This window comes from Vespa crabro, chromosome 6 (genome assembly GCF_910589235.1).
Source record: "Vespa crabro chromosome 6, iyVesCrab1.2, whole genome shotgun sequence".
Classification (NCBI taxonomy): Eukaryota; Metazoa; Arthropoda; class Insecta; order Hymenoptera; family Vespidae; genus Vespa; species Vespa crabro.
The window spans coordinates 6,542,964-6,567,513 of NC_060960.1; the positions used below are offsets into that span (position 1 = coordinate 6,542,964).

At 29.0% G+C, this 24,550-nt stretch overlaps 3 protein-coding genes and 1 long non-coding RNA gene across 8 annotated transcripts; 3 read left to right on the forward strand and 1 right to left on the reverse strand.

Moving 5' to 3' along the window:
* Positions 1–117: 117 nt before the first annotated feature.
* On the forward strand, positions 118–4,087 carry LOC124425137 (WD repeat-containing protein 82). Its single transcript, XM_046965056.1, has 2 exons — positions 118–281; positions 358–4,087. The coding sequence occupies exon 2, from the start codon at positions 777–779 to the stop codon at positions 1,722–1,724; it is 948 nt and encodes a 315-aa protein (XP_046821012.1). The 5' UTR covers positions 118–281; positions 358–776; the 3' UTR covers positions 1,725–4,087.
* A 252-nt stretch (positions 4,088–4,339) lies between these two features.
* LOC124425140 lies at positions 4,340–6,238 on the forward strand. The gene is made up of 2 exons (XR_006942441.1): positions 4,340–5,247; positions 5,324–6,238. It is a non-coding gene; the product is annotated as an uncharacterized LOC124425140 (long non-coding RNA).
* A 192-nt stretch (positions 6,239–6,430) lies between these two features.
* LOC124425134 (aspartate--tRNA ligase, mitochondrial) lies at positions 6,431–10,305 on the reverse strand. 4 transcript variants are annotated; one of them, XM_046965049.1, is made up of 12 exons: positions 9,809–10,305; positions 9,571–9,682; positions 9,234–9,491; positions 8,791–9,159; positions 8,546–8,722; positions 8,287–8,457; positions 8,093–8,200; positions 7,784–7,999; positions 7,503–7,712; positions 7,262–7,445; positions 6,932–7,166; positions 6,431–6,692 (listed from the first exon to the last, which is right to left on the reverse strand). In XM_046965049.1, the coding sequence occupies exons 2-11, from the start codon at positions 9,661–9,663 to the stop codon at positions 6,994–6,996; spliced, it is 1,959 nt and encodes a 652-aa protein (XP_046821005.1). In that variant the 5' UTR covers positions 9,664–9,682; positions 9,809–10,305; the 3' UTR covers positions 6,431–6,692; positions 6,932–6,993. The 4 variants fall into 4 exon arrangements, with proteins under 4 accessions (XP_046821005.1, XP_046821006.1, XP_046821004.1 ...); XM_046965050.1 differs by having other exon boundaries at positions 9,571–9,652; positions 9,809–10,304; XM_046965048.1 differs by lacking the exon at positions 9,809–10,305 and having other exon boundaries at positions 9,571–9,784.
* Positions 10,306–11,821: 1,516 nt separating this feature from the next.
* On the forward strand, positions 11,822–23,685 carry LOC124425133 (DENN domain-containing protein Crag). 2 transcript variants are annotated; one of them, XR_006942439.1, is made up of 20 exons: positions 11,822–12,116; positions 13,065–13,232; positions 13,313–13,676; positions 13,751–14,350; positions 14,542–15,128; positions 15,201–15,441; positions 15,544–15,814; positions 15,932–16,023; positions 16,140–16,390; positions 16,464–16,634; positions 16,704–16,832; positions 16,916–17,165; positions 17,243–17,393; positions 17,561–17,764; positions 17,958–18,176; positions 18,747–18,994; positions 19,172–19,430; positions 19,504–19,908; positions 20,800–20,983; positions 21,059–21,196. XR_006942439.1 is itself a non-coding variant. In XM_046965047.1 (20 exons), exons 3-20 carry the CDS (start codon positions 13,349–13,351, stop codon positions 21,523–21,525), a joined length of 4,716 nt encoding a protein of 1,571 aa, XP_046821003.1. In that variant the 5' UTR covers positions 11,828–12,116; positions 13,065–13,232; positions 13,313–13,348; the 3' UTR covers positions 21,526–23,685. The 2 variants fall into 2 exon arrangements, 1 of the variants encoding a protein (XP_046821003.1); XM_046965047.1 differs by lacking the exon at positions 20,800–20,983 and adding an exon at positions 21,389–23,685 and having other exon boundaries at positions 11,828–12,116; positions 21,059–21,231.
* The last annotated feature ends 865 nt before the right edge of the window (positions 23,686–24,550 follow it).

The window sequence follows — 24,550 nt, forward strand, 5'->3', positions numbered from 1 at the left end:
GCGAAGAAACGAAGTTTCGTCGTTTTAAAAACGTGATACTATTGGACGTTTCTAAATCTGTATCAGATCGACCAATAATCATAAACCTTGAAAGTGAAACGGACAAATTTGTGTAGCATGAATCGGCGTAAACGCGTTATACCAAGTTAGTCCTGTGAAAAGCATTTTGCAAGATCAAAAAATATGGCAATATTTCTTGTTACGTTGACAAGTGTACTGTCAGTAGTGTAATGCTTTCTGAAGTATTAAAGAGTTGACGTAGATTCAAGACTATATATATGGTGATATGCCATGATATATATTAAATATACATTGACAATACATTCACGCTAATTCGCTATCCATTTCTCTAAACAGTTGGTAGAATTTATGCGTGTGGTGTGCGGTAGTCCGGCGACGGCGTCCGTTTGTAGGAAAGAGGAAAGGGAGAAGGATTCCTTTGTCGGAATCGAAGAGGACCTTGTGTGTTTGGAAATCTACAAAGACCAGAGATCGGTAAATTTGGTATCTCTGAGAATTCAGCGAACCCTACGTGTATTCTATTTTCTTTCTCCTTCCCTCAGTTATCCATAAACTTATCTACACCTCATCGTAGATTTTTTTCTTTCCTGTAAACTGGAAGAATAACAGTGGTACATAAAACGATTACTCGGCTCCCTCCCTCGGGAGCTTCTGCGCCTCGGCGCTTAAGCCGTGTTAGGAAGAAAAAGGAAGAAATTACGGAAGGGGGAAGGTTAAGGGGACGGCAGGAAAGGGAAGACGCGCCGTCCATCACCATGAAGCTTGTCGACCACGTGGTGAGAAGCTTCAAGGTGGCCAAGGTCTTCCGAGAGAATTCTGATCGTATAAACAGTATCGATTTCTCGCCAAATGGAGATACACTTATCTCCTGCTCGGAGGATGATCAAATCGTAATATACGATTGTGAAAAGGGCACTCAAGTTCGTACAGTTAATTCGAAGAAATACGGCGTTGATTTGATTCATTTCACACACGCCAAAAATACTGCCATTCATAGCAGTACCAAAGTAGATGATACTATTCGATATTTAAGTTTGCACGACAATAAGTATATCCGATACTTTCCTGGTCATACTAAGAAAGTAGTATCGCTTTGTATCAGTCCTATAGAGGATACTTTTCTTTCTGGATCTTTGGATAAGTCCTTGAGGCTTTGGGATTTACGTTCACCAAATTGTCATGGTGTTATGAATGTTTCCGGACGTCCAGTTGCCGCATACGATCCTGAAGGTTTAATTTTTGCTGCTGGAGTAAATTCAGAGAGTATTAAGCTATATGATTTACGCAGTTTTGATAAAGGACCTTTTGTGACCTTTAGACTTTCTCAGGAAAAAGAATGCGATTGGACTGGCTTAAAATTCAGCAGAGATGGTAAGACCATTCTGATATCGACCAATGGCAGTACAATTCGCTTGGTGGATGCTTTCCATGGTACTCCATTACAAACTTTTGCTGGTTATTTGAATAACAAAGGCATTGCAATAGAGGCCAGCTTTAGTCCAGATTCACAGTTTGTATTTAGTGGCTCTACAGATGGTAGAGTACATGTATGGAACGCAGAAACTGGATATAAGGTATGTGTTCTTAATGGAGATCACCCTGCACCAGTTCAGTGTATTCAATTCAACCCAAAGTATATGATGTTGGCATCTGCATGTACCAATATGGCTTTCTGGTTACCAACAGTTGATGAAAGTGCATAAGACTAATCAGACCAATGTAGGGCGATGCTCTCAGAAATTTATTTATTATTGGTATGGAAATAAGCTGAGAACTACAGCAAACAGAAAGAAATGGCGGTGTAAAGCTCCTGGGTATATTGATTGAAAGAATATCGCATCTATAATATATACAAGATGAAAGAGCCGACGTATGAGACGCCGGTACCGGTACGAACCCAAGGAGCCAAAGGATCGTCAAAGGACAAGAAAGATCACCATTACATGATAATCATGGTTTTGGTACTTGCACTTGTCTACTGCAAAATGGCACGTTTGGAGTACGTTATACTCTTTCTATGTATGTCGTCGTTGTCTTCGTCGTCTTCATCGTCATGCATCCTATGGCGCGATGAACGCGACCATTATAATACATACCTTGTCACTGTCTAAACTTGTGACATACCATCACTTCTATAACATCTTAAAGTATATTAAATACTGCTAGTATTCGGATGTGTCGTCTTGTGTACATAGTTTCTTTCCACGTACCTGTGTGTAGTATAATGGATAAAGAACAACTTATATACTGGAAAAAATCTCCTGTGACTGTGAATTTTGTTAACTCACGAACAGTTAAAATATTTCAGCGTATTTGCTTTTCTTCCACTTTGTCTGATTTATATATAAGGAGAATCACAAAGAAGAGTTTTTATTATGTATTGACAATATTAAAATCAAGGCAATACATTTTTTATGCATCAATTCAAACAAGAAGGTACGTTTAACATTTTTGTACCATGGTATAAATGATATCTTTGAATAAAATTTTTCAAGCAGCAAAGAATAATTTGCTTACAATTTTCTAAACAATTTTAATTCACAAATAAATCTGATATTTGTTTTAAATTTTGATTGCATCGATGCTATGAAAAATGTTAACAAATTTCGAAAATTTGACTACACACATATTATTGTTAATCCTGTTTGTATAGAAACAGACTCAATATACATGTACATCCACACAGATACAAAGAATCATAAATGAGCATTCAATTACACCTGGTTGATTCTTAGAATTTGAACTCTTTCATTACTTCATTCATTTATACTTTTGTTTAATCCATTTATTCTCATGTACGACCGTCCGAAAACCAAAGGTGTTTGATCATCATTTATTGAATACTATTAAAAGTATATTAATACAATGATACATACACGAAACATACGATGTTATAATAAGCGAAAAGAAGGTAGTCATCGAGCTTATTTATTATATACGATAAGCACACGATCGCTCATCTACGTTTTCTTTGACAGCGTTAAGCATTTCAGGTTATTACAAATTTTTGTATGATAAAGTTTATACCATATCTTGGTCTTGCACGACTGCCACAAATACTTGCGTTATTATGCGTTATCATAACTACGATATATCATCATCAATTTGCATACGTGAAACCGGCGGGCCGGAATGAAAAATTAATCAATATTCGTAGTGAACGCAGTAAGGAAAACGTCTAATCATAATCCAGTTATTCTTGAGTTTGACCAGATCCTCCCTCCTAGTCTGCCTCGAAGTGCATACGAATAGACAGGCTTGCTTTTTCAGAATTTGCATTGTAAAAATTTCAAGATTACTAGGCTATGTTGTAAAAGAAAAAGAACAAGAAAGAAAAAACAAAACAGAAAAGAAAACTTTTGCATTACCGTCGAATGTTACACACTTACACAAGCATTCTTTGAACTTTGATCGCATTTGATTCTTTGAACTTTAGCTCGATGGTTAGTTGTACTTTCACACATATTTTCGAATACATTTAAATTGAAAGGAAGCACCATTTTTTGTTTGCGCTATCTTACATATGTACACAAAAACGATTATTAGCCTGCCTATTTATCCTAGTACACCACCGTGAGATTTTCATTTCTTGATCCTAAAGCTGCTTTGATGCTTAGCGAAAGAAAAGGAAAAAGATAGAAAGAAAAGAAAAGAAAAAAAACAACAAGAAATACGAGGTGCATTAGCCTATAAAGATAACCTAAAATGTGATTTAGTTATTTCCAAAATTTATGTTTTTATGATATGTACGTAAAGAGGATTCTATAAAAAACTAGATTAAAAAAAAAAGGAAAAAAAAAAGAAAAAAGGAACTGTACAGTACTACGATTGATAGATATTTGTTTTTGTAAACTGGTATATTTATAATTTACTGTTTTCTTTGTTTTTGTTTGTCTTTTTTTTTTTTTTTTTTTTAATCTATTATAATTATAAAATCAACATTTTTCTATGTTGCTAGGATACTTTGCTTCTTGGGTTCCCAAGTGAAAAAGTTTCGCAATAGGCACGACCGATACAATTTATGTTAATGACCAATATTATTTTAAATATACCTTTACGATTGTTATTTATTTTAATTTAATTTCGTCACAACGTGATTTCGTTTGATTTCTTTTATTTTTGAAAAATACCTCCATTTTGATATCGTAAGTAGCATCAAATCGAAATTACTTATGAATCATCCTCGTTACAAGAGGGGGAGGGGTAGAGGGAGGGAGAGAAAGAAAAAGAAAAAGAGAGAGAGTAACCTCATTTTTGGTATATATTTTAAATCAATCTATCCAGCCATTTAAAAACGATAGAATGGAGATACACACATACAAATAAAAATATGTGTATGTATATATGTATATTTAAATTTTGATATGAAACGTAAAGATTTTTAAAGAATTTTTGAATATTTCGGGTAGTTTCGAAAATAATTATTTACATTTTTATTTTTATCAAGAAAACTTTCTGCGGTCGTGCCTAAAGAAAAAAAAAAAGAAAAAAGAGAAATTAAAGAAATTAAAGAAATTAAAGAAATTAGTTCATATCGATAAAACAAAAAGTTTCAAGATCATCGGAGATAATTTCCATTTTTCCATAGATCGAAGAGACTTGGTTTTTTATTTTCATTCTTATTTTTATTTTTTTTTTTTTTTTTTTTTCACCGATATATGTACATATATATTATACAATGTTCATTATTTTAACGTCTAATTAATAGATTTATTTTCTAGAGTTAGTACTTCGCGAGAAAGAAAAAATACGTGATTATAATATTCTACTCGATAGAGAGAGAATGCATGTTTTTTTGCGTACGTGGATATATCTACTAGGCTGGATGCACCCATTCGTCGTATACTTTCGTGTACGATCGTGCTCCGAGGGTCAGCAGCGTGCATGCATGCGTGCATGCATATATGTATGTGTCGTGTGTGCTTGCTGCGTGCGTGCGTGCGTCGTACGCTTGTCTCTTCTTCGTTATGTAAAATAGTATTTTTATAAAGGCAAAACAGTGTACGCAAGGTCCATAAAGTCACGACGTTAAAGAAAAAAATAAAAAAAAAAAGGCGAGAAAGAGCACGTAAGAGATGTGATGACGATGACGTTTGGATTAAATAAAAATAAAGATTCGTAAGAAAAAAAGTCATACATATTGCCACATGGGAAAAAAAAAGGGAAAAAAAAGAAGAAAAAGAGTAATAAATATAAATGCTGGCACGGAATTGAGAATTTTTTCTCGTCAGTTTTAATTACGATGTTCGATCCATCTATTTATCTAGACTAAATGTTTCACGGAGGTCTTCTGTTTCTGTAGACTAAATGTTCCACGGATGTCATCTATTTATCTAGACGAAATGTTCCATTGGACTGCCAGCCAATTGACTAAAAGTGCCAATTTGAGCACATACCCGATGCTAAGAAAAATTAAATAAACGATAAAAAAGAAAGAAAAAAAGAGAAAAGAAAACAAATCTGTAAAAACGTGCAAAACACAAAACACTGTGTTCCCTTCTCAAAAGAGAAACAAATAATTGTGTATGTATGTGTATATCTATATATAATATATATATATATACACACATACATATATATATGTATATATATATATATTTATATATATATATATATCAATACATTGGTCTCCATGTAGTTCTCTTAAGTTTTCTTTTTTTCTAATAGATATTATCAAGCGTTCAAATGAATAAAAATCTGAAGTTACTGATAAATTTATCGTATTTGTTAGTAGGATCGATCCATTCGTACATTTAATTTCGGATACATAGATCACACAGGAGTATATACCTAAATCGATTTTCACTTCTTTTCTTTTTTTCTTTATTTTTCTTCTTTTTTTTTTTATATTAATTAATTCGCAATATTAAAAAAGTAAAACTTCTTGTGTATATATTCTACTGCTTCTAAATTCCAACAAAGGAAACAGAATGAAAAATTTTTTTATCTTAGTTCAGATTTCTGCTTATTTTTATTCATGCAAATCATTTCATATAGAAATTTTTTTAATTTCAAAATCCTATATAAATATTGGTACATATATATATAAATATATATAACAATTTTAATAAACCCAGCCTTGGTACTGTATGAAATAGTTATCTGAAAAAATGTGAATGTATTAATGAAATGTGAAACTTCACTTATAAAAAATGTATTCTTTTATCCATTTAAGTTATGTAAAAATGTCGATAATTAAATTTCACTTAAAATACCATTCATTTGATTTTTGTATTAGCTAAAATCATTTTAATACAAGATAAAGTTACATAAATTTGTAACAAATACAAGATCAATTTATAAATGAAATTTATTTCCTCAGAATATTAATGTCTAAGTATATATGATATTTTTTGAATAAGTATGTCATAGTTCACTTATTTTTTCTAACAAAAACAATGTTCAAATATATAAAAAAACTTTTTTTATTGACAATTAAAAATACTACATATCAGTGTAATTATTTGACTAAAAGCTGCTAAAAAGTACATTATTCAAAATATAGTTATAAGAAAAATTGACTATCAATATCTCATGTGAAAACTTTATTTGACAGAAAGTTTCATTAGACAGTCACTTCATTAACTTAATGCACAAGGATTACCTTGTCCTTTATTCTTTATTCCCCTTCCCCCTCCTCTTGTAAAATCATGATTTAAATGCACGAACGTCTAATAAAAAAGTAAAAAATGATTTTTGTACATATCACTAATATTTTGTCATTAAAAAAAATATTTTTAAGTTATATAAAATCACTAAGTTATATAATTAAATATTTACGTTCAAAAATGTAATTATAGCAAAAACTGAAGTTCTTATTAATTCAATTTTTAAATAGCTTTCTTGAGTATTGTATTATATATAAATATGTTCTCTAATTATGTAAATAATATGCATAAAGATATCTTACCTGCAGTATAGTTTTGCCAAAATATAATAAATTTATTAAATGTAGGATTAACAATATTTATTTTAAACATTACTTTGTTCATCTACTGTTTTTATATGATATAATTCTTTTGCTTCTGTAGAAATTGAAATAGGAGCTCCAGACATTAAGTCTCGCCCTTCTATTGTTTTTGGAAATGCTATAACATTTCTTATACTTTCCGTATTACAGAGTAAACAAACAAGACGATCCAGACCTAAAAAGTACGTAAGTATTGGTGTAAATTTTATTGAACAAATTCAGTCGATGAATTGAATATCTTGTTGTAAATAGAAATACGAAAGTAAATACCCAGTGCTATTCCACTATGAGGTGGTGCACCACTAGATAATGCTTCAAGCATATGTGAAAGTTGTTCTTCATTTATGTCTAACATTTTTAATATTTGTTTTTGAAGATTTGTATCGTGAATTCTTACTGATCCTCCTCCTATTTCTGAACCATTTAAAATTAAATCATAATGTAAACCTCGTACCTATAAGAATGAAAAGTTGTGTAGATAAGTTTTGTATATTGCTAATAAATCTACTACCTTTTCAGGATTTGTTACAAGATATTTCATATCTTCTGCATGAGGTTGTGTAAATGGATGATGCATACTTTTTAATAACTGTGATTCATTTACTTCAAATAATGGAAAATCAATAAGCCATAAAAAGTTATAGCCAGACGAACGTATTTTTAAATTATTATTTTCCAATATATTTGTAAATTCAATTCGTAATTTTCCTAAAAGTTTTTGCTAAAATATGTATAAAATAACTTATTTTTTTAAGTTAATTCCACAAATATAATATAATAATTTATACATACAGAATCAAGCTTAGGACCAATGGTTAAAAATAGAATGTCTCCAATGTTCAAATTCAACATTTGTATTATATTTTCTGTTATATTTGAGGAAAATAATTTGTCCAATTGTAATTTCCAAGAATTATCAGAAATTTTTATTTGAAACAATCTGGTAGCTGAAAAATATTTGTTTTTTATATCATTAAATTCTTCCTTAACAGAACGTGTTAAGTATTCCTATAAAATATAATACATAGAAATCAGTTCAAAAACATTGTTTAAATATGTGTATATATATATATATATATATGGTATTATGAAATAACTCACATGTTTATTGGGAAAAACCAAAGCACAAACTTCGCAATCTTTACTATTTGTTAACTTAATATTTTCCTCCAATACAGTCATATTAATAATTTGTTTAAGATACTGAATCTGCAAAAATGGTATAATGCATACTTAGATAATGTTGAATATAAAATTCAAGCACATGTCTACGTTTGTAAATACAATTTTCTTACTTCATAAAGTATTCTCAAGTCTGGTTGATCTGTACCATACAATCTCATTGCATCATCATAAGTTAAGCGTTTAAAAGGTGTAGTTATAGTTTCTGGCCAACTGTACTTTAACAGATTTTCAATTAACTCCATTATACCCTTTTGATCAGCAAATGACATTTCGATATCTAACTGTAGGATGAGTTCATTATAAATTTTAATAATGCATATGTAAAGAATAGATACTTCATTCTATGAAAAAATAGGTACTATCATTCACCTGTGTGAATTCAGGTTGTCTATCGTGTCTTGCACCTTCATCTCTATAACACCGAGCAATTTGAAAATACCTATCAATTCCACCTACCATCAATAATTGTTTGAACTGTTGTGGACTTTGTACAAGGGAATAAAATTTTCCTGGATGCCTTGTTGGAACTACAAATTCTTGTGCACCCTATACCGAATAAAATTTGATATATGTTAAATTATTATTAATTTGAAAAAAGTTTTGTAATTACATACCCCGGGTGTACTTCTAAAAAGTGTTGGAGTTTCCACATCCACAAAGTCACATTCATTAATTAAATATTCTCTCATCTTTGCTATAAGTTTAGAACGTGTTCTTAAATTTTTTTGCATTTCAGGATACCTTAAAGCAAGATATCTATATTTCATTTGTGTTATTTCCTTTGCTTTATTATAATGTCTAATAGAAAATGGAAGATGTTTTAATGCTTTGTTTAAAACTTCTATAGAATCAACTTGTATTTCTATATCACCAGTTTTCATGGTTTTATTTACTTGTTCTTCAGGTCTCATATTTACAATACCAACAACACGTATTACACTTTCATATGGTAGATCTTTTATAATCTCTATTAAATCTGCTCTCTAAAATAAATATTAATTATTTAATTTTTTACATAGTTATATAAAAAATGGCATAGCTAAAAAAAATAGCATACATCATCAGATATTATAAGCTGTGTAGAACCGTATGCATCCCTTAAAGTTATAAATTTATTCATTCTTTGATATTCTATCCAACCATTAAGCTGTACCGTTGTTCCAAGATTTTTGCTTGTCAATTCACCACAAGTATGTGATCTCAAACAATACTTATTAACTGGTAAATTTGATCTGTCTAGAGCAGATACTTGTTGAATAGCTAAATCATGAGAATATTTTACAAAAGCTGATGGGGAATATTTCATTGAAACAGACTAAAAAAAGAAATCAAAGGTTTCTTGTATGCTATATATCAATAAAAGTAAAAATGTTTACATTAGATATGAAACTCACACATGCACTATCAAGTACATTTAATACGGGCAAAAGATGTCTTGAAATAATACGTGAACTTAACTGATAAATTAACCTCTCACTGGCAAACATATTAAAATTAAATGGAATACTGTAATAATCGCAAATTAAATTTTTTGTTCTTAATGCATATACATTAATCAATAATTATATGTTCAATTATCGAGTTTATTCAATTTTAATTTTAATATCAGTGATAACATAAATTTATAATTACTATTGTGCTAACGCTGTAGCAACTTTTATACAATTGAAGCTTAAGGCTATTCATCATCCCTGGTATTGTAATAGTTTACGCCAACAATGAGTACAGGCGTAATTCTTAAACGATTTTAATGAACAAGATCTCATTTTATATATGAAGGTTCAAGCGAAAACATGACTTTTTCGAACTTTCGAAAAAGCTTTATTTGCTATGAAAAAGATCGTGTCAAAATATAATTTAACAATACTTTATACATAAAAATATAGCTTTTTGAAAGATTCGAAAAAGTTATATCCTCGTTTAAACCTTCATCTTTAAAATAAAACCTAGTTCATTAAAATCATTCAAGAATTACGCCTTGACTTGCTGTTGGCGTAAATGCTGTTTTTAATATTTTCATGAAGAAAAAATTTCGTATAGTGGCGCCTAATGAACTTTGCGGCAAAAGAGTTGCTGATACCGAAGAGTGGTACCGAATCAGTTGCTATTATCTTTTATATATATGTTATATTTTATGTTTTATATTCCACCGTAAGTATTATCGAATTAATGGCTGCTTAAATACGCTTTTGTATTTATAATACGTTAACTAGTATAAGTTTAGCTAGAAATAAAATGTATAAAATTTGTACAATTAACAAAATAATGTTGTAATATCGAAATCGATTAATCGAATAATCGATTGTTTTCGTTTCGATTGCCAATGTTTTTAAATTGACTGTAAAGGGTTCGATTAATCGAAAAAAATTATTTTATTTTTTCAGAACGATTGTTAAACATAGATTTTTTTAAAAATATTTCATAAAAAACTTTTTTTACCGGAAACTAATTTTGAACCGAGAAAATATTGTTCATAAAGAAAGAATATAATCTGAAAACATTTTTTTTTTTCACTTATTTGTTCAGTTCTAACTCCTTTAAATATCTTATTTTTTTTTTTAATTTGGGAAAATCGATTGTAACAATCGATTATTGAATGTTCGATATACAATTATGAAATTGATAAGGAAAAAATTTTGTTTCGTAAAAATTAATCAATTTTTCGATTAATCGATTGTTTACAGACCAATTGATTGATGATATCGATTGTATTCGATTGCCAACAATCGATTGTTTGCAGTCGATTGTTACAACATTTACAAACACTTATCAATTAATCTATCTTAAGAGAGGTATAATCTGGCATATGATTTTTTTTTTCTTTTATAAAATGTATTTTACTATATACAAAAATTTCTATCACACTAGCTCGATTTTAGGTTATACATGAGAGGGTAATAACCTATATAATCTTATACATCGATATAATAAGTGTATATTGAGACAATGTTTCCCAATTGCGTTTGTAGTTCATATTTTGTTCATATTTGTCGCTGAAGTCGCATATGCAACGAGCAATAAATAGTGAAAAGCCTTGATCTTTCACGATTTGGATTCTACGAAGTGCAATTAATGTTTAAAAATCGGTAACTCCATCACAAAGCCATAAATTGTTGAATTACATCTGTAAACTTATTACACTAAATTTCAAAAGTATTCGATGTTAATATTTATCTATATAATATAGTGTATAAACTATGCATATAAGTATCTTAATAGCTCATTTTATATGTAAAAGTAATAAAATACGTTTATATTGATCAATAATACTATTTGTTGATAATAGAAATATTTAATCATCAATAGTAAAAAATGATTTATATTTTATATTATTTTATAATAAAATTCAAATTTTTATCATTCCTACAAATTGTCATTTTAAATTTACCGCGCAAAATATTACCAATCAATTAATAGTTTTATTTTGGCAGACTCATATTATTATTATTATTGACTTGTAGTATAAAATCAATCGTATCAATTTAAACACTAGGAAAGATTATTTCAAATTGAATATCTTATTAAATATAAAAGAAATATAATATTCAATGTTTTAAATTAATCCACCATATAAAAGAAAATTATAAATATTATGTTCCTATTGCTTTAGGATAATCTTTGAACTTTCAATTCTAGTTAATTCTAGTGTGACCCTCAAAATTTTTCTGTTAAAGATAGTTACTTCAGATTAAGGAGTAATTTTATTGGATAAAAGCTGTATAATCACATTCGTACAAATCGAATACTTCATATGAATTGCTCTACTAATATACTCTCTAAATACAGATGATTTCATTGATGATGCGAAATAAAATGATGCCAAATAAACTATTTAATGAGATATGCAAAAGGATGAATTTAAGAATAATAATTAACGTGTATTAACAAAGTTTCGATATTTTAACTTTTCAACTCGATATTATCCGGATCTTTTACCGCAGTAAGTTTGAAATTAATTTAAAAAACAATAACTATAGTATATACAATCTCAAATGTTTTAATTACGTATCGAAGACGTCAAACGTTACAAATACATATCATCTTTTTATCTCTAAGAAATCTTGCAAGAGTAACAAAAAATATTCCATCCGTCGTAGTACTGTCAATTTAGATCAACATACACAGCCATTTTGCCGATCAGAATGTATAGCCATTCGAGAGACAAGGACTTCTTTATTTTTAAAATTCACTTATATTTCGTGATTCTGTGAATTTTATCAGTGTATTTTATCGTTCAAAAAGAAAAAAACTTTAAGGTGTACTTCTCGATACGTGTATAGCTTGTTTGATAGCAACAGTGTTTGCTCGACGATATTCTTGTGGAACTGTTGCATGTAACGTCTAACCTGACTTTTATTTTCAAAGGACATTTCGAATTGAAATCTTTTTTACTAGGAATGTAAACAAATACGGAGATACATTAGTTTTTATTTGCAATTTACATTTATGTTTTCGATAAACTTATTATGATTTGTGAAGTAGTAAAAGTGGTATCGTAATTTTCTACGTTTATAGTTTTCGTAAGTTTATTGATTAAAACGTAATGCAATTTAATCGAGGATTTTTTTTACTTTTTGTTTTTAAAAAAAATATGTGCTTTTTATGTATAATCATGAGTGAATTGTGATTAAAAAAGTCGATAACCTGTACAAAATTGATAGTGCGTTTAGTAGTGTGGTTGTATTAGTAAAAAAAAATTTATTGAAACGTAGATATTATAAATATAGTATTTTAAAATTTAGTGATCTGCTACAATTTTAATGGTTAAGAAGTAAGTTTTTAGATAAGAACTAATTTAAATTAAGTGCCATTTCTGTCATAAAAATGTGATTTTAAATAATGTAATTTATATTATTGATACTTGGTTTTAATTGTTACATTGTTACAGATAGTACTCCAATCGTTTTAATGACAAATATATTCTTTGAGATAAAAGTAATAAGATCAATAAGAAGCATTTAATAAAAATGATTTTGTTATTTAAAAAGACATTGGAATGACTAAAATTAAACAGATACAAGATCAATGATTGATCTTCTTCAAAAATTGTATAAATGTATATTAGCAATTTTGATTATTGATGATTTTTAATATTTAAAATATGTTGATAAAAATAATATATATGCTATCTTTTAGATAATATAAAAGATTAATTATCGAAAAAAGTTCGCAATGGATGAAAGGAGAGTAGCAGATTATTTTGTTGTTGCTGGTTTACCTGGTCATAATGATGACCTTATAGGAGAAAATGAAGTTAATGAAGAATTAGAAGATTGGTGTCAAGAGGGAACACATTTGAAAGATATACATATGCAACCACCTATCACAGATCTTGCTGTAATTTTTCCAGCTTTGGGTGAACATTGTCCTGAAGGCTATACATTGTTAGAATATACCGTATCAGGCTTTCCAGCAGATTTAAATCATGGCAGTTTACGAACAAATGAATGTTATTTATGCTATAAGAGAGGTCGGGACAAACCACCATTAGTTGATATTGGTAATTTTTTAATTTAAAATTATTAATGATAAAAAGATTATTAAAATTATTTTGAGTACAATGTATTTTTAAAGGTGTAATATATGAAGGGAAAGAGCGTATAATGCAGGATGCACAAATGGTACTAGAAACTCCCAAAGGACATATAGCGAATGTAAACAATTCTACTTCAAAAATTTTTGTAACATATAGACGGGCCAGTCAAAAGATGCCTTGCAATTCTCTTGTTGTTACCGATATATGTGTTATTTTGACAAACAAAGGGGAAAATCCTCCACATGCATTTTGTGTCATTAATAAGAATTTAAATAAGGGAATGTTGGGCAGTGATGTATTTTTATGCTACAAGAAATCCATGAATCGTGCTAACCTCATATCGTTCAAGCCAACAATACTTTATAAATATCCTACAACTGATTATAACAGTTTCGTTTTTCCAAATTCTGTTGCCATGTTTTGTTTACCTATGGGTGCAACTATAGAATGTTGGCCAAAAATGGCTTGCAAACCTAAGTCATTATTTTCAACATTTGTCTTAACAGTCGCAGATGCTGCACAAAAGATATATGGCTCAGCAATAACATTTTATGAAGAGTTTACATTGCCACCAGATGCTCTAAGCTGTAAAGGAAATTTGGATATGAAAGACATTGAAGAAAATACAAAAAATAATGGTATGTGATTTGTTTGTTTATCAACTTTTTAGGTTTTCATATTAATTAAGCATGGTCGCATGAAATAAAGGTAGTATCATATATGCTGTTAACAACTAATATATAAAAAAAGTGCATTTTATTTTTTTTTTTTTTTTCTTAGACAAACATTTTTGGTTATTTTATATGTAACTTTTTAATGTGCATTTCAGCTGATAGTATTGAATTAACGGAGGAGTTTCATCAACCAAAAGCAAAAATGTTCAGAAAATATGGAATACTTAAGAAGCTTAATATATCCCAATGGGCAAAATTACAATTTACAGATCCTAGCAGTCAGTCATTAAATATCAGCAAGTCAATATGTATATTATCACATTGGCCATTTTTTGATACATTTGAAAAATTTCTAGTCTTTCTGCATAGTATGGTCAATGGAAAACCTCAAAATGTTTCAATAGAAAAGTATATTTCTTATTTTTTGTGTGATATACCTTTCCCAAGTCCCCAAAGATCAAGAATTCTTGTGCAACTTAGTAGTAAAGATATGCTAATCTTGACTCAGCCAGAAGATTTAGTTTGGCCTAGATCTGGTGCCAGTTTTAGGCAATTATTAATCAATTTGGGTCCTGATAATTGCTTATTGATATTGCTCCTAATCTTAACAGAGCAAAAGATATTGGTTCATTCATTACGGCCTGATGTGCTAACTTCAGTGAGTGAAGCTATTGCAATGATTTTATTTCCATTTAAATGGCAATGCCCGTACATACCACTATGTCCATTAGGGTTAGCCGAGGTATATTCGATTTTAAATTTAACTTCAAAAATAATCTGCTACATATTATTAAATTTAATATATAAATTTCAGGTCTTGCATGCACCATTACCATTCTTAATTGGTGTTGACTCCAGGTTTTTTGATCTATACGATCCACCTTCTGATGTTAATTGTGTAAATCTTGATACAAATAATATAGCAATCTGTGATGACAAAAAATATTTGAATGTAAAATTACTTCCTAAAAAGGCAGCTAGACAACTTAGAAATTGTTTAGAACATCTTTATTCAAAATTAATCTCTCTTGGAAAGATATATTCTTCTCAAAAAGGTAATTATGTATGATATAAATAATTTATATATGAATAATGTGCGTATACATGATATAAATAATTTATATATGAATAATGTTCATATATATTTGACATTTCAGATCAAGAACATGATGATTTCAGTGTAGATAAAGAATTTCAACAAAAACAAAAAGAACAAGCCTTGGAACTTGAAATACAAGATGCTTTTTTAAAATTCACTGCTACTATTTTAAAAGGCTATCGATCTTTCCTGTTACCAATTACAAAGGCTCCTACTGTAGGATCAACAGATCCAACAAGTTTATTTAATATACAAGAATTTTTAAGAAGTCGTGATAAGGCACATGCAAAATTTTATAGTATGCTTGTTAGAACTCAAATGTTCATAAGGTAAATAATATGTGAAATCAATGTACTGTTCTCTAGATATATGTTATATAAACTAGACATATGTTTATATTTTTATATCTCTGTTTTTGGAATTAATTTCTCAATGGTTACTCTTAGATTCATAGAAGAAAGAAGTTTTGTATCTGATATGGATATGGCTGGCCTAGCTTTTTTTGATGAGTGTACTGAACGTGTGGAGGAAGAGAATGGTAGAAAAATTTGTGTTACTTTATATTTTTTATATTCTTGTATTAATAGATATTAATTTAATAATTATCATATATATGAGATAACAAAAATTATATTTTATTTATCAAAATTTTAGTCACACTTTTGGAATTGGATGAATCTCAACATAGTGAACGTACTGTATTCATACCTCCTCCTGAAGCAGGACCAAATCAAGGACCTTTTATATATAAAACGTTTAAATTAAATCCTGAATTAATGAGGCCTGAAAAAAATTTTAATTTAAGGAATCCAGCTTTAAATGCTTTTGGAATTGTACCTGGAAGTCCTATGGCACGTAGGACTAAGCATGAAATAAAAGTAGCTCAGAAAATGGCGCGCAAACAGGTAAACAATTATATATAAAGTATTTGTTACAAATTGTTTGAATATTACTTTATAATTTTTATTTCAATTATAGGCAGCAATGCCTGATAGATGGGCTAGATGTTTACTTGGAACATGTTACAGTCTCTGGTTTTTACATTTACCAGCGATGTTACAGGTTTCCGGTCAACCAGCCGCAATTTTGCATCAAGCATATGAATTATTAGTTCGAATGCAAAAATTACACCTTGATCCTATGGAAGAAGTATATATTTTATACTTGTATGAATTAAATGATATATTAAGGATAAATAAATATTACAATTGTTTATAGGTTTGTTATAGAGCTATGATGCAACTTTGTGGATTATATGGACAACCATTATTAGCTGTTAAGTTATTATTTCATATGAAACGTAGTGGTGTTCAGCCAAATGCGCTAACATACGGATTTTACAACAAAGTTTGTGATCTTTTTAATTTGAAGTATTTGATAAGTATAATAATATATATTATATATAATATATTAATATTGACTTTTTGCAGGCTGTCCTTGAAGCAACATGGCCTTCTGATATGACAAATTCAAGTCAATTAATGTGGAATAAACTACGAAATGTTATCGTCGGTGCAGCTTTGTTTAAAAAGGCTGGCAGAAAAGGTGCCAGAAGAAGACTTAATTCCAATGTTGATTTTTTAAATACTGATGGAATAACTGAGGAAATGGAACATGCTCTTTCCAGATCTAGTCTTGATAGTAGTCACTCTCAAGATACAGAAGCTGCTCATAGTGACTGTGAGTCATTTACTACTTATAAGTATATATGAAATATATATATATATAATTTTAATCAATATTAAATTGTTTTATAGCAACAAAAGGTAGTTCTGTGCCTGATTTACCAGGATATGGATCGTATGAATTGAAAGCAAAACTTCTTAGACAAAACAGTATAGTAAAAGATCAAGCGTTGCTGAATATGGTGCAATCAGAGAAATTAAATCGCTCTTTTAGTAATCCAAGGTATTATACAGAATAATAATTATCATTAGTTTTGGATGTATCCAACAGGATGATTATGTACCGTTTATGTTATGCACGAAATATGCATGTATAAAAATAACTGCTATCTGCATATTATACTTCTAAAAAGCTTGCATTGATGATACTATGTTACGGTGCTGGTATAGAATAGTACGCAGTACCGAATCGCCCTTGAAGAGTCCAGTACGAACACCAGTTACTGAAAATGATCCATTGGGAGCTCTAATTAATGATGAAACGCCAGTTGTGTCACCTTCTGAGGAAAATGACTCCAATTGCTCAACTAGTACTTTAACAGTTTTAAACAATACTGTTGAAGAAAGACCAGGTGGACCACTTTTATTTAGAAGGTATAAAAAATTTCACAAAATTTAGTTATAAATAATATGGCATGATCACTGTATCTTCGCTATATAAAAAAAAGTTTCTTTATAAATATAAAATATAATTATAGTTTACGATAATTTATTCATTGCTTTATTTACATATTAGTGCTTATCGCATTTTTCTTTTTTATTTGTGAGACTTGCAAATTATTTTCAGTAATTTACCACGGAGTGCAACATTTCATCAAGCAATAGATGAAAGTAGTACAACAGTAAGTGGTAATTTACAAAGGAGCGAAACGATGCCTCATTCAGTAGCACCACCAGGTGAGGAGAGAGAAAAAGAGAGACTGGAAATAAGCAGTCTTTGGTCTCAAAAGGACAGCGTGACATCTAGTTTATCTAGCTTAGGATCCAGTTTAAAACTTAGTTTTGGGTAAGGCAGAAAATTATATTAAAAGTACAAGTATTTTCTAATATACATTGAACATTGATTTACAAAAAAAATTTCATATATATACATTCAATAATTATTCTTAATTATAAGTTCGTGTGATAAAAAAGGAAACAAAGTAAATAGGAGAATGCTTGTACTATCTTATATCAATTAAAATTTTTGTATATATATTTAATTTCTCAGATAAAATAGCTTTCCCATTTAGTCTTTCCATTGTAAAGTCAATTTGATTTTCTTTTATCATTATTTTGCATGTGTGTTTCGAGTTTTTGTATCATTAATTAATGTAAACGATACTTAGCCAGCGGGTTAGCATTTACTAAAAATAAGGAATTAATATTATCAAATCAGCTCATCGAATCTCTTAGTCTGTCCAGTTATATCAGGTATGTGATATCAATGTTACTTTTAAAGACAGAAATTGCTTAAGTATAATTTTTATTTACTTATGCACTATCACCTTAATAGGAAAAGACTATACATCCAGACAGTATGTTCAATAATATTTTCCGTCTTTTTTATTATTAATAATTCTATATATTTTTTTAGTCCATCAGGATTGGCTGGAAAAAAATCCAATGAAATAATATTGGGTGGCTTAAACAGTTTGAAATCAGCTGCAACAAGCGTTGCCAAAAAATTTGATGAAATAAAAGAAGCTATATCTGCAACAAGTACTCCCGTTAAACTCAAGGAACGCGATCAAAAATTAGGATGTGGAGTGTCACACGAATCATTGGATTCTTGTATCGATGGATCCTTGCAAGATCGAAATGAAGTATCTGCCAGATTGTCTGGTGCGTTATATAATCGATGCTGACATCTTCTTAGTCAGAAGAAATAAGGGATATATATATATATATAATAATAAATGCGCTCATGTGTTGCATTGATATACACATTATGACTGACTAAGGCGATGTAACACCTGTTATTTTTATTGTTGCAATGTATGTGATATTTCGTTTAAATAGGTGATGGAACTTTGGACGTATATTTGTTATATGAACTTGGAGAAAGTTTATATCCCAAAGGTTCTAGAGAGTTAGAAGAACGTGCTGCTATTGAATTTGTACTTTCAAGTGCTAGTAGATGCCATAATTGTGCGGCAATACTTTATGATGAAGAGATAATGGCAGGGTGGCAACCAGAAGATTCTAATTTAAACACAATTTGTCAGTATTGTGACAAAGCCACAGTTCCACTTCTTACGGTTACTATATTAGATTACAGGTATAAAAAATTCAAATTATTATAACATTGTTATTATAACATGTTAACTATATGTGTATTTCTGTTTATTAAGATGTAAAACAAATGAAAAAAGCAGCGATCCTTTAATGGGAGCTTTAGTTGAACTTTCGGATAAACCGAGGGAGCAACTGGAACCAATTACAATACCGTATCTAAATCCATTGGTTTTGAGAAAAGAATTAGAAAGTGTATTGAGCCAGGAAGGTGATACATGTTTAACTAGACATATATTCATTGAAGAACATCCAATAGTATATTGGAATCTAATATGGTATTTTGAAAGAATTAATTTAACAAGTCATCTCTCTGATCTTTGGTTGCATAATGATGCAAATAAACAATTACAAAGCAACTCTAATTCTGTGAGTATAAGAACAATGTGGGATAATGAGAGAATTCATATGGGTCGATTGCCAATGTATCTGCAGTGGAAACTAAATACTACAGAAGATCGAACGTAAGGATCATTATACTTTTTGTATATATTAGCATGGCTTCTATAAATTATATATTGAATGTAAACGTACTGAGTTGGCAGCTTTCGTTATATTACATGTGTACAATTTTATAGTAGAAATATGAGTTACACATTTTTTGAGATAAATATGATTTCCTTTTATATTATTAAAAAGTATTGATTTATAGCATTTCTTTTTAGATAAATAATTATGTATAAAATGAAGAATATTGATGTTATTACAGCAATTAAGTGATATTTAGATATTATTTAATAATTTTTTAGGGATTAGATATTTTTAGGGATTTATAGAATTATATATAAAAAATTAATCATGTATACAATATACAATAATACTGAGTAAACAATTTAATGTGTATTAACAAGCTCTTTAACTTTCACCAGGTTGTATATAAGAAGCATACCAAAGTTTTAATGAAAACGTGACTATTTTTATACAAGAGCATTAAGTTGTATTGTTCCAAGTGTGACACACGACATACAGATCAAATGTTTTTTGTATATTTATTTGATATTATGATATTTATCACTTTGTAGATATCTGTCAAGATGTTTTGTATGTTAGAATAACTCTACTTAAATACGGAAAAATAATTATGCATGAAATTAATATTTGTACTGCTTAGAAAAACATAATTTATGCTCTTGGTATATAATCCATACCACATTATGTAAACTTAATTATCAGATAGGCACGTGAACTTGTGCACATCATTTCTTGTTATTGTAGCAGCATGGGCGTCTGTAGGAATGTACCTTGAAAATCAGTTAAAGTAAAAGTTATATTGTCATAAATCTAAATTATTTGCACAGTACAGTGTGTTACATATAAAAACATTTAATAAAAGATTAGAACTTTTGCGATTCCAGGAGAGGCTGTATCTGCTTGGTTTATGCATTCAACACCTGCAGACGTCCATGTATCCAAACTGGGATTCTATACTAACTCTTTGGCGTCAGTTTATTTGAAGGAATATAAATTATGCTAGAATATTTTTCTTATGTTCGCAAAATTGAAATTTTCTCTCTAATAAATCGTAACTCGTAGTTTAAGGTAATATTATTCAATGTTGTAAAATGGAATATCGAGAAAGATGATTTATAGTTTTAATTAACTTGACACTTTCAGATTAATGCAAACGATAATATCATACGTACGTTGCAATGACTTGACAGAACCTATAAAAATAGTGGCCTTAGAAAGAAGTAAAAATCAATCTGAAGAGGAAGCTCCATTTTCTATTTATAGAGATATTTTGTTTTTGGCATTTATTGCAGTCGGTGGAGGAAATATTCATCAAGGTAGAATTTATTAAAGATAAAATTAGGCTGAACGGCATATATGTAGAATATGTTATATATTCAATTATTTTTATTTTTATATTAGATCTATGTGATTATTTTTTTTTTCTTTTTTACATTGATATAATCATTTAATCCATGAATTGTATTTTTTTAGGAGTTTTTGATAAACAATACGGTTCCGCTTTAGAACGATTAACAGAAAACGAAGAACACCTACTTCATAAACAAGATGCCCCTCCGTCCCTAATGTCGCTATGTTGTAGACATTATTTTAAACAATTAATCGTTTGAAAAAATAATCGATTGCAATGGGTATTATGTTCATCAAGATACTCGTGAAAAATATTGGGAGAAAGTGTATTCGGATTAGACTTTAGATCAAACATATAAGATTGAATGCACAATGCACGCGAAAATTGTTAATATCGTGCTAGCCGACAATTGTGACAAAAATCATGATAATGTATCAAACGTTGTTACGCCAATTTAACGAAAGTGATTGTTTATTTTATTACAACGATTTCTTATTATTTCCCCGTTATTGCATGGGGGTAAAAAGTAAACGTGATCAGATTAGCGCAACATACGCATTCAATTACGCATAGAATTTCTTAAAAATGATATACGTCCAATGTCTCATACCATTTTCGTTTTCACACGAAGTTATTTCTATCGCCTTGAATTAAAATCGAGATATACATATGGATCGTTAAATCTAAGAGTATAATACGGGAAAATGTTAAATGCCAAAGAATTTATAAATTTCGTAATAACACATACATAACAGCTGATTTTTCCAGATATTTTAACGGACATTCTTTTTTTAGTCCATTTTTTACATAAATATACAATTGTGTTTCATTATTCAAAGTGCGATTTTACAGAGAAGTCTACAAAGTTACTAGTCATTGTTTTCTTTTACATCGAAAAGAAAAAGATTGATGATTGTGAAATTTAATAATATTCAACCAATAGGACTTGATAATATATTTTCCTGTACTCTTAGATAGAACAAACATATATATGTACGACTAAAAATGCAATGTAAGTATTGTTTTTATGTATCGTACACCTTCTTGAAGGCATAGCATTAACTAGCAATGTGTGAATTTCTAGTGTATGATCTAAATATGTAGTTTGCAATTATATATGAATTTTGAACGATGGTGTTATTTAACCTGAGGGGATATTGAATCTATAAGCTCTGTTTAAAATTCTGAAAGATCAAACGGAGCGACTAATAAACGAGCTAGAATTTTAGACTACTTTGTGTAAAATAGCAGGAGGAAGGGTTGTCACGTGGTGAATGAATGAAGGTTATCCTTATGACATGTATGTTTATCAAAGCACGTATGCATCGATGCGTTTTGTGTTTTTTTGTGGTAAAAAAAAAAAAAAAAAAAAAAAAAAAAAAAAAGTAAAAAAAAAGAAAAGAAAACTCGCAACAATGAATATTATAAATATCTTATAGAATTCCTTCTCCTGCCTATTTTTTTTGTGCTTTCAATTTTTTATGTCATGTACATTTACCTTGAATACGGAACGAACAAACAAAACATAAAAAAATAAATAAATGTATTATTGCACGCGCGCTCTAACGTATAAACATACATACTTCTATAAACACATAAATAAATGACATATAGTAGATCCATAAAAGTCGATCTCTGACATATTTTACAAAAAATAATATCGTCCGTTTAGTAACTGAGGCATAGAAATCGCGTGTCTTAATTGTAAATACAATTGATGATTGATACAAATTAAATTTATTCGACAGTAATATTTAGTATTTTTTATTAATTGCGCTATATCGCGCGCAGAATATAAAGTTATTGCGCAGTCCGATTTTATAATAAAATGGAATGCTTGCCAATTGCATGTGCATATAAGTACTTGTATATAAAAGCGCATGTATACCGATTGATCTTGCGACATGAAATCATTCATTATGTAAAATTTGCATGTGTTGTACAAAATAAGAACATGCACATAAGAATGTGCACGTGTACAGACTTGTATATGCACCATAGATATGTGTATTCATGATGGATTTCTTTGGCAATATTGTGCAATACAGGACTGGTTTGTTTTGAATTAAACTATTAAAATTATTTAACAGAATACTGTGTATATACGAACAAATAATAAAAATTAGATCGTAATTTTTCCGTGGAAAATTAATCACGAAAAAAGCATAGTGTATTCAGAGACGTGAAAGTATATAGTTATTAACAATTTTCTCTCTTTTTTTAATTTTTATTGTAAACTGATACCGATATCATTTTAATTTCTCATATTATTTCTACAAATAATTCTTAATAAAATTCTTCTTCTATAAAAACGGTCCATCCTGTATCTATACGAATTATTATCAGCTACATGTTGATAAAGCCATATACAAAAAAAAGTATGTAACTATTTTCGATAATATACCGCCTTTAAACTTAACAGGACAAGTGTGCACTATGACCTTTCATTTTCCTTAATGTATGTACAAAGAAATAAAGGTACTAAAATGCATTAATTATTTAATAATGCAAAAATATAGAGATTGTTTGTAAAAAAAATATATATAAATATATATATAAATATATATATAAATATATATATATATATATATATATATATATATATATATATATATATATATTATAATATATTAATATGAATTTGGTAAAGAACCTTTGATACAGTCTTTTATCTGAGCAGCACGTGCGCAAGAAGCAATAATTAATACTCGAAAAGGATATAACTGTGTACAGGATGAGCAAATTGCAAATAAACTCGTATAAAAAGATAAAAATAAAATAAAATGTTAAGTTTTATTACGAGCTCGTTTGTTATTATCAATATTTATTATATTGTAAATGTCTTAGACCATTTGAAGAACGATCAATGATTAAAGTGAGAAATTCATTAATTCTATACTCTTTTGATGTGTATTACAAGAGAACGAAGCGAATAATATTATATACAGTAAACACAGCATTTCTAGCGATTATTATACAAGTAGTATTATTGTTACATTAGTATGCATAATAGCGGAGTTCCTAAACTATTTTCTTTGCAATATATAGAAATCATCTCTCATTTTTCAATCCTTTAAAAGAGAAGAGAATCAAATAAATATATACAATTTGCAATATATACATATACATACATGTAAATGTATCACACACATACATACATAGACACAAAATAGAAATTAATGTTTAAAACAGTGTTATATGCGACAAATCATGTTTATTTAATAACAAATAATATGTTCCATAAGTAGAAACAACACACATATAGACACATATACATTACTAGT

Bases quoted from the DNA above. Each gene is read 5' to 3' on its own strand.
- LOC124425133 (XM_046965047.1), top strand. From the start codon at position 13,349: ATGGATGAAAGGAGAGTAGCAGATTATTTTGTTGTTGCTGGTTTACCT. The intron at 16,833-16,915 runs GTTTGTGATCTT...GACTTTTTGCAG, and splicing joins CATACGGATTTTACAACAAA to GCTGTCCTTGAAGCAACATG. The intron at 18,177-18,746 runs GTAAGGCAGAAA...ATATTTTTTTAG, and splicing joins AGTTTAAAACTTAGTTTTGG to TCCATCAGGATTGGCTGGAA.
- LOC124425134 (XM_046965049.1), bottom strand. From the start codon at position 9,663: ATGTTTGCCAGTGAGAGGTTAATTTATCAGTTAAGTTCACGTATTATT. The intron at 8,458-8,545 runs GTGAATGATAGT...CTCATCCTACAG, and splicing joins GACAACCTGAATTCACACAG to TTAGATATCGAAATGTCATT. The intron at 7,167-7,261 runs GTATTTACTTTC...CGTACTTTTTAG, and splicing joins TCATAGTGGAATAGCACTGG to GTCTGGATCGTCTTGTTTGT.
- LOC124425137 (XM_046965056.1), top strand. From the start codon at position 777: ATGAAGCTTGTCGACCACGTGGTGAGAAGCTTCAAGGTGGCCAAGGTC.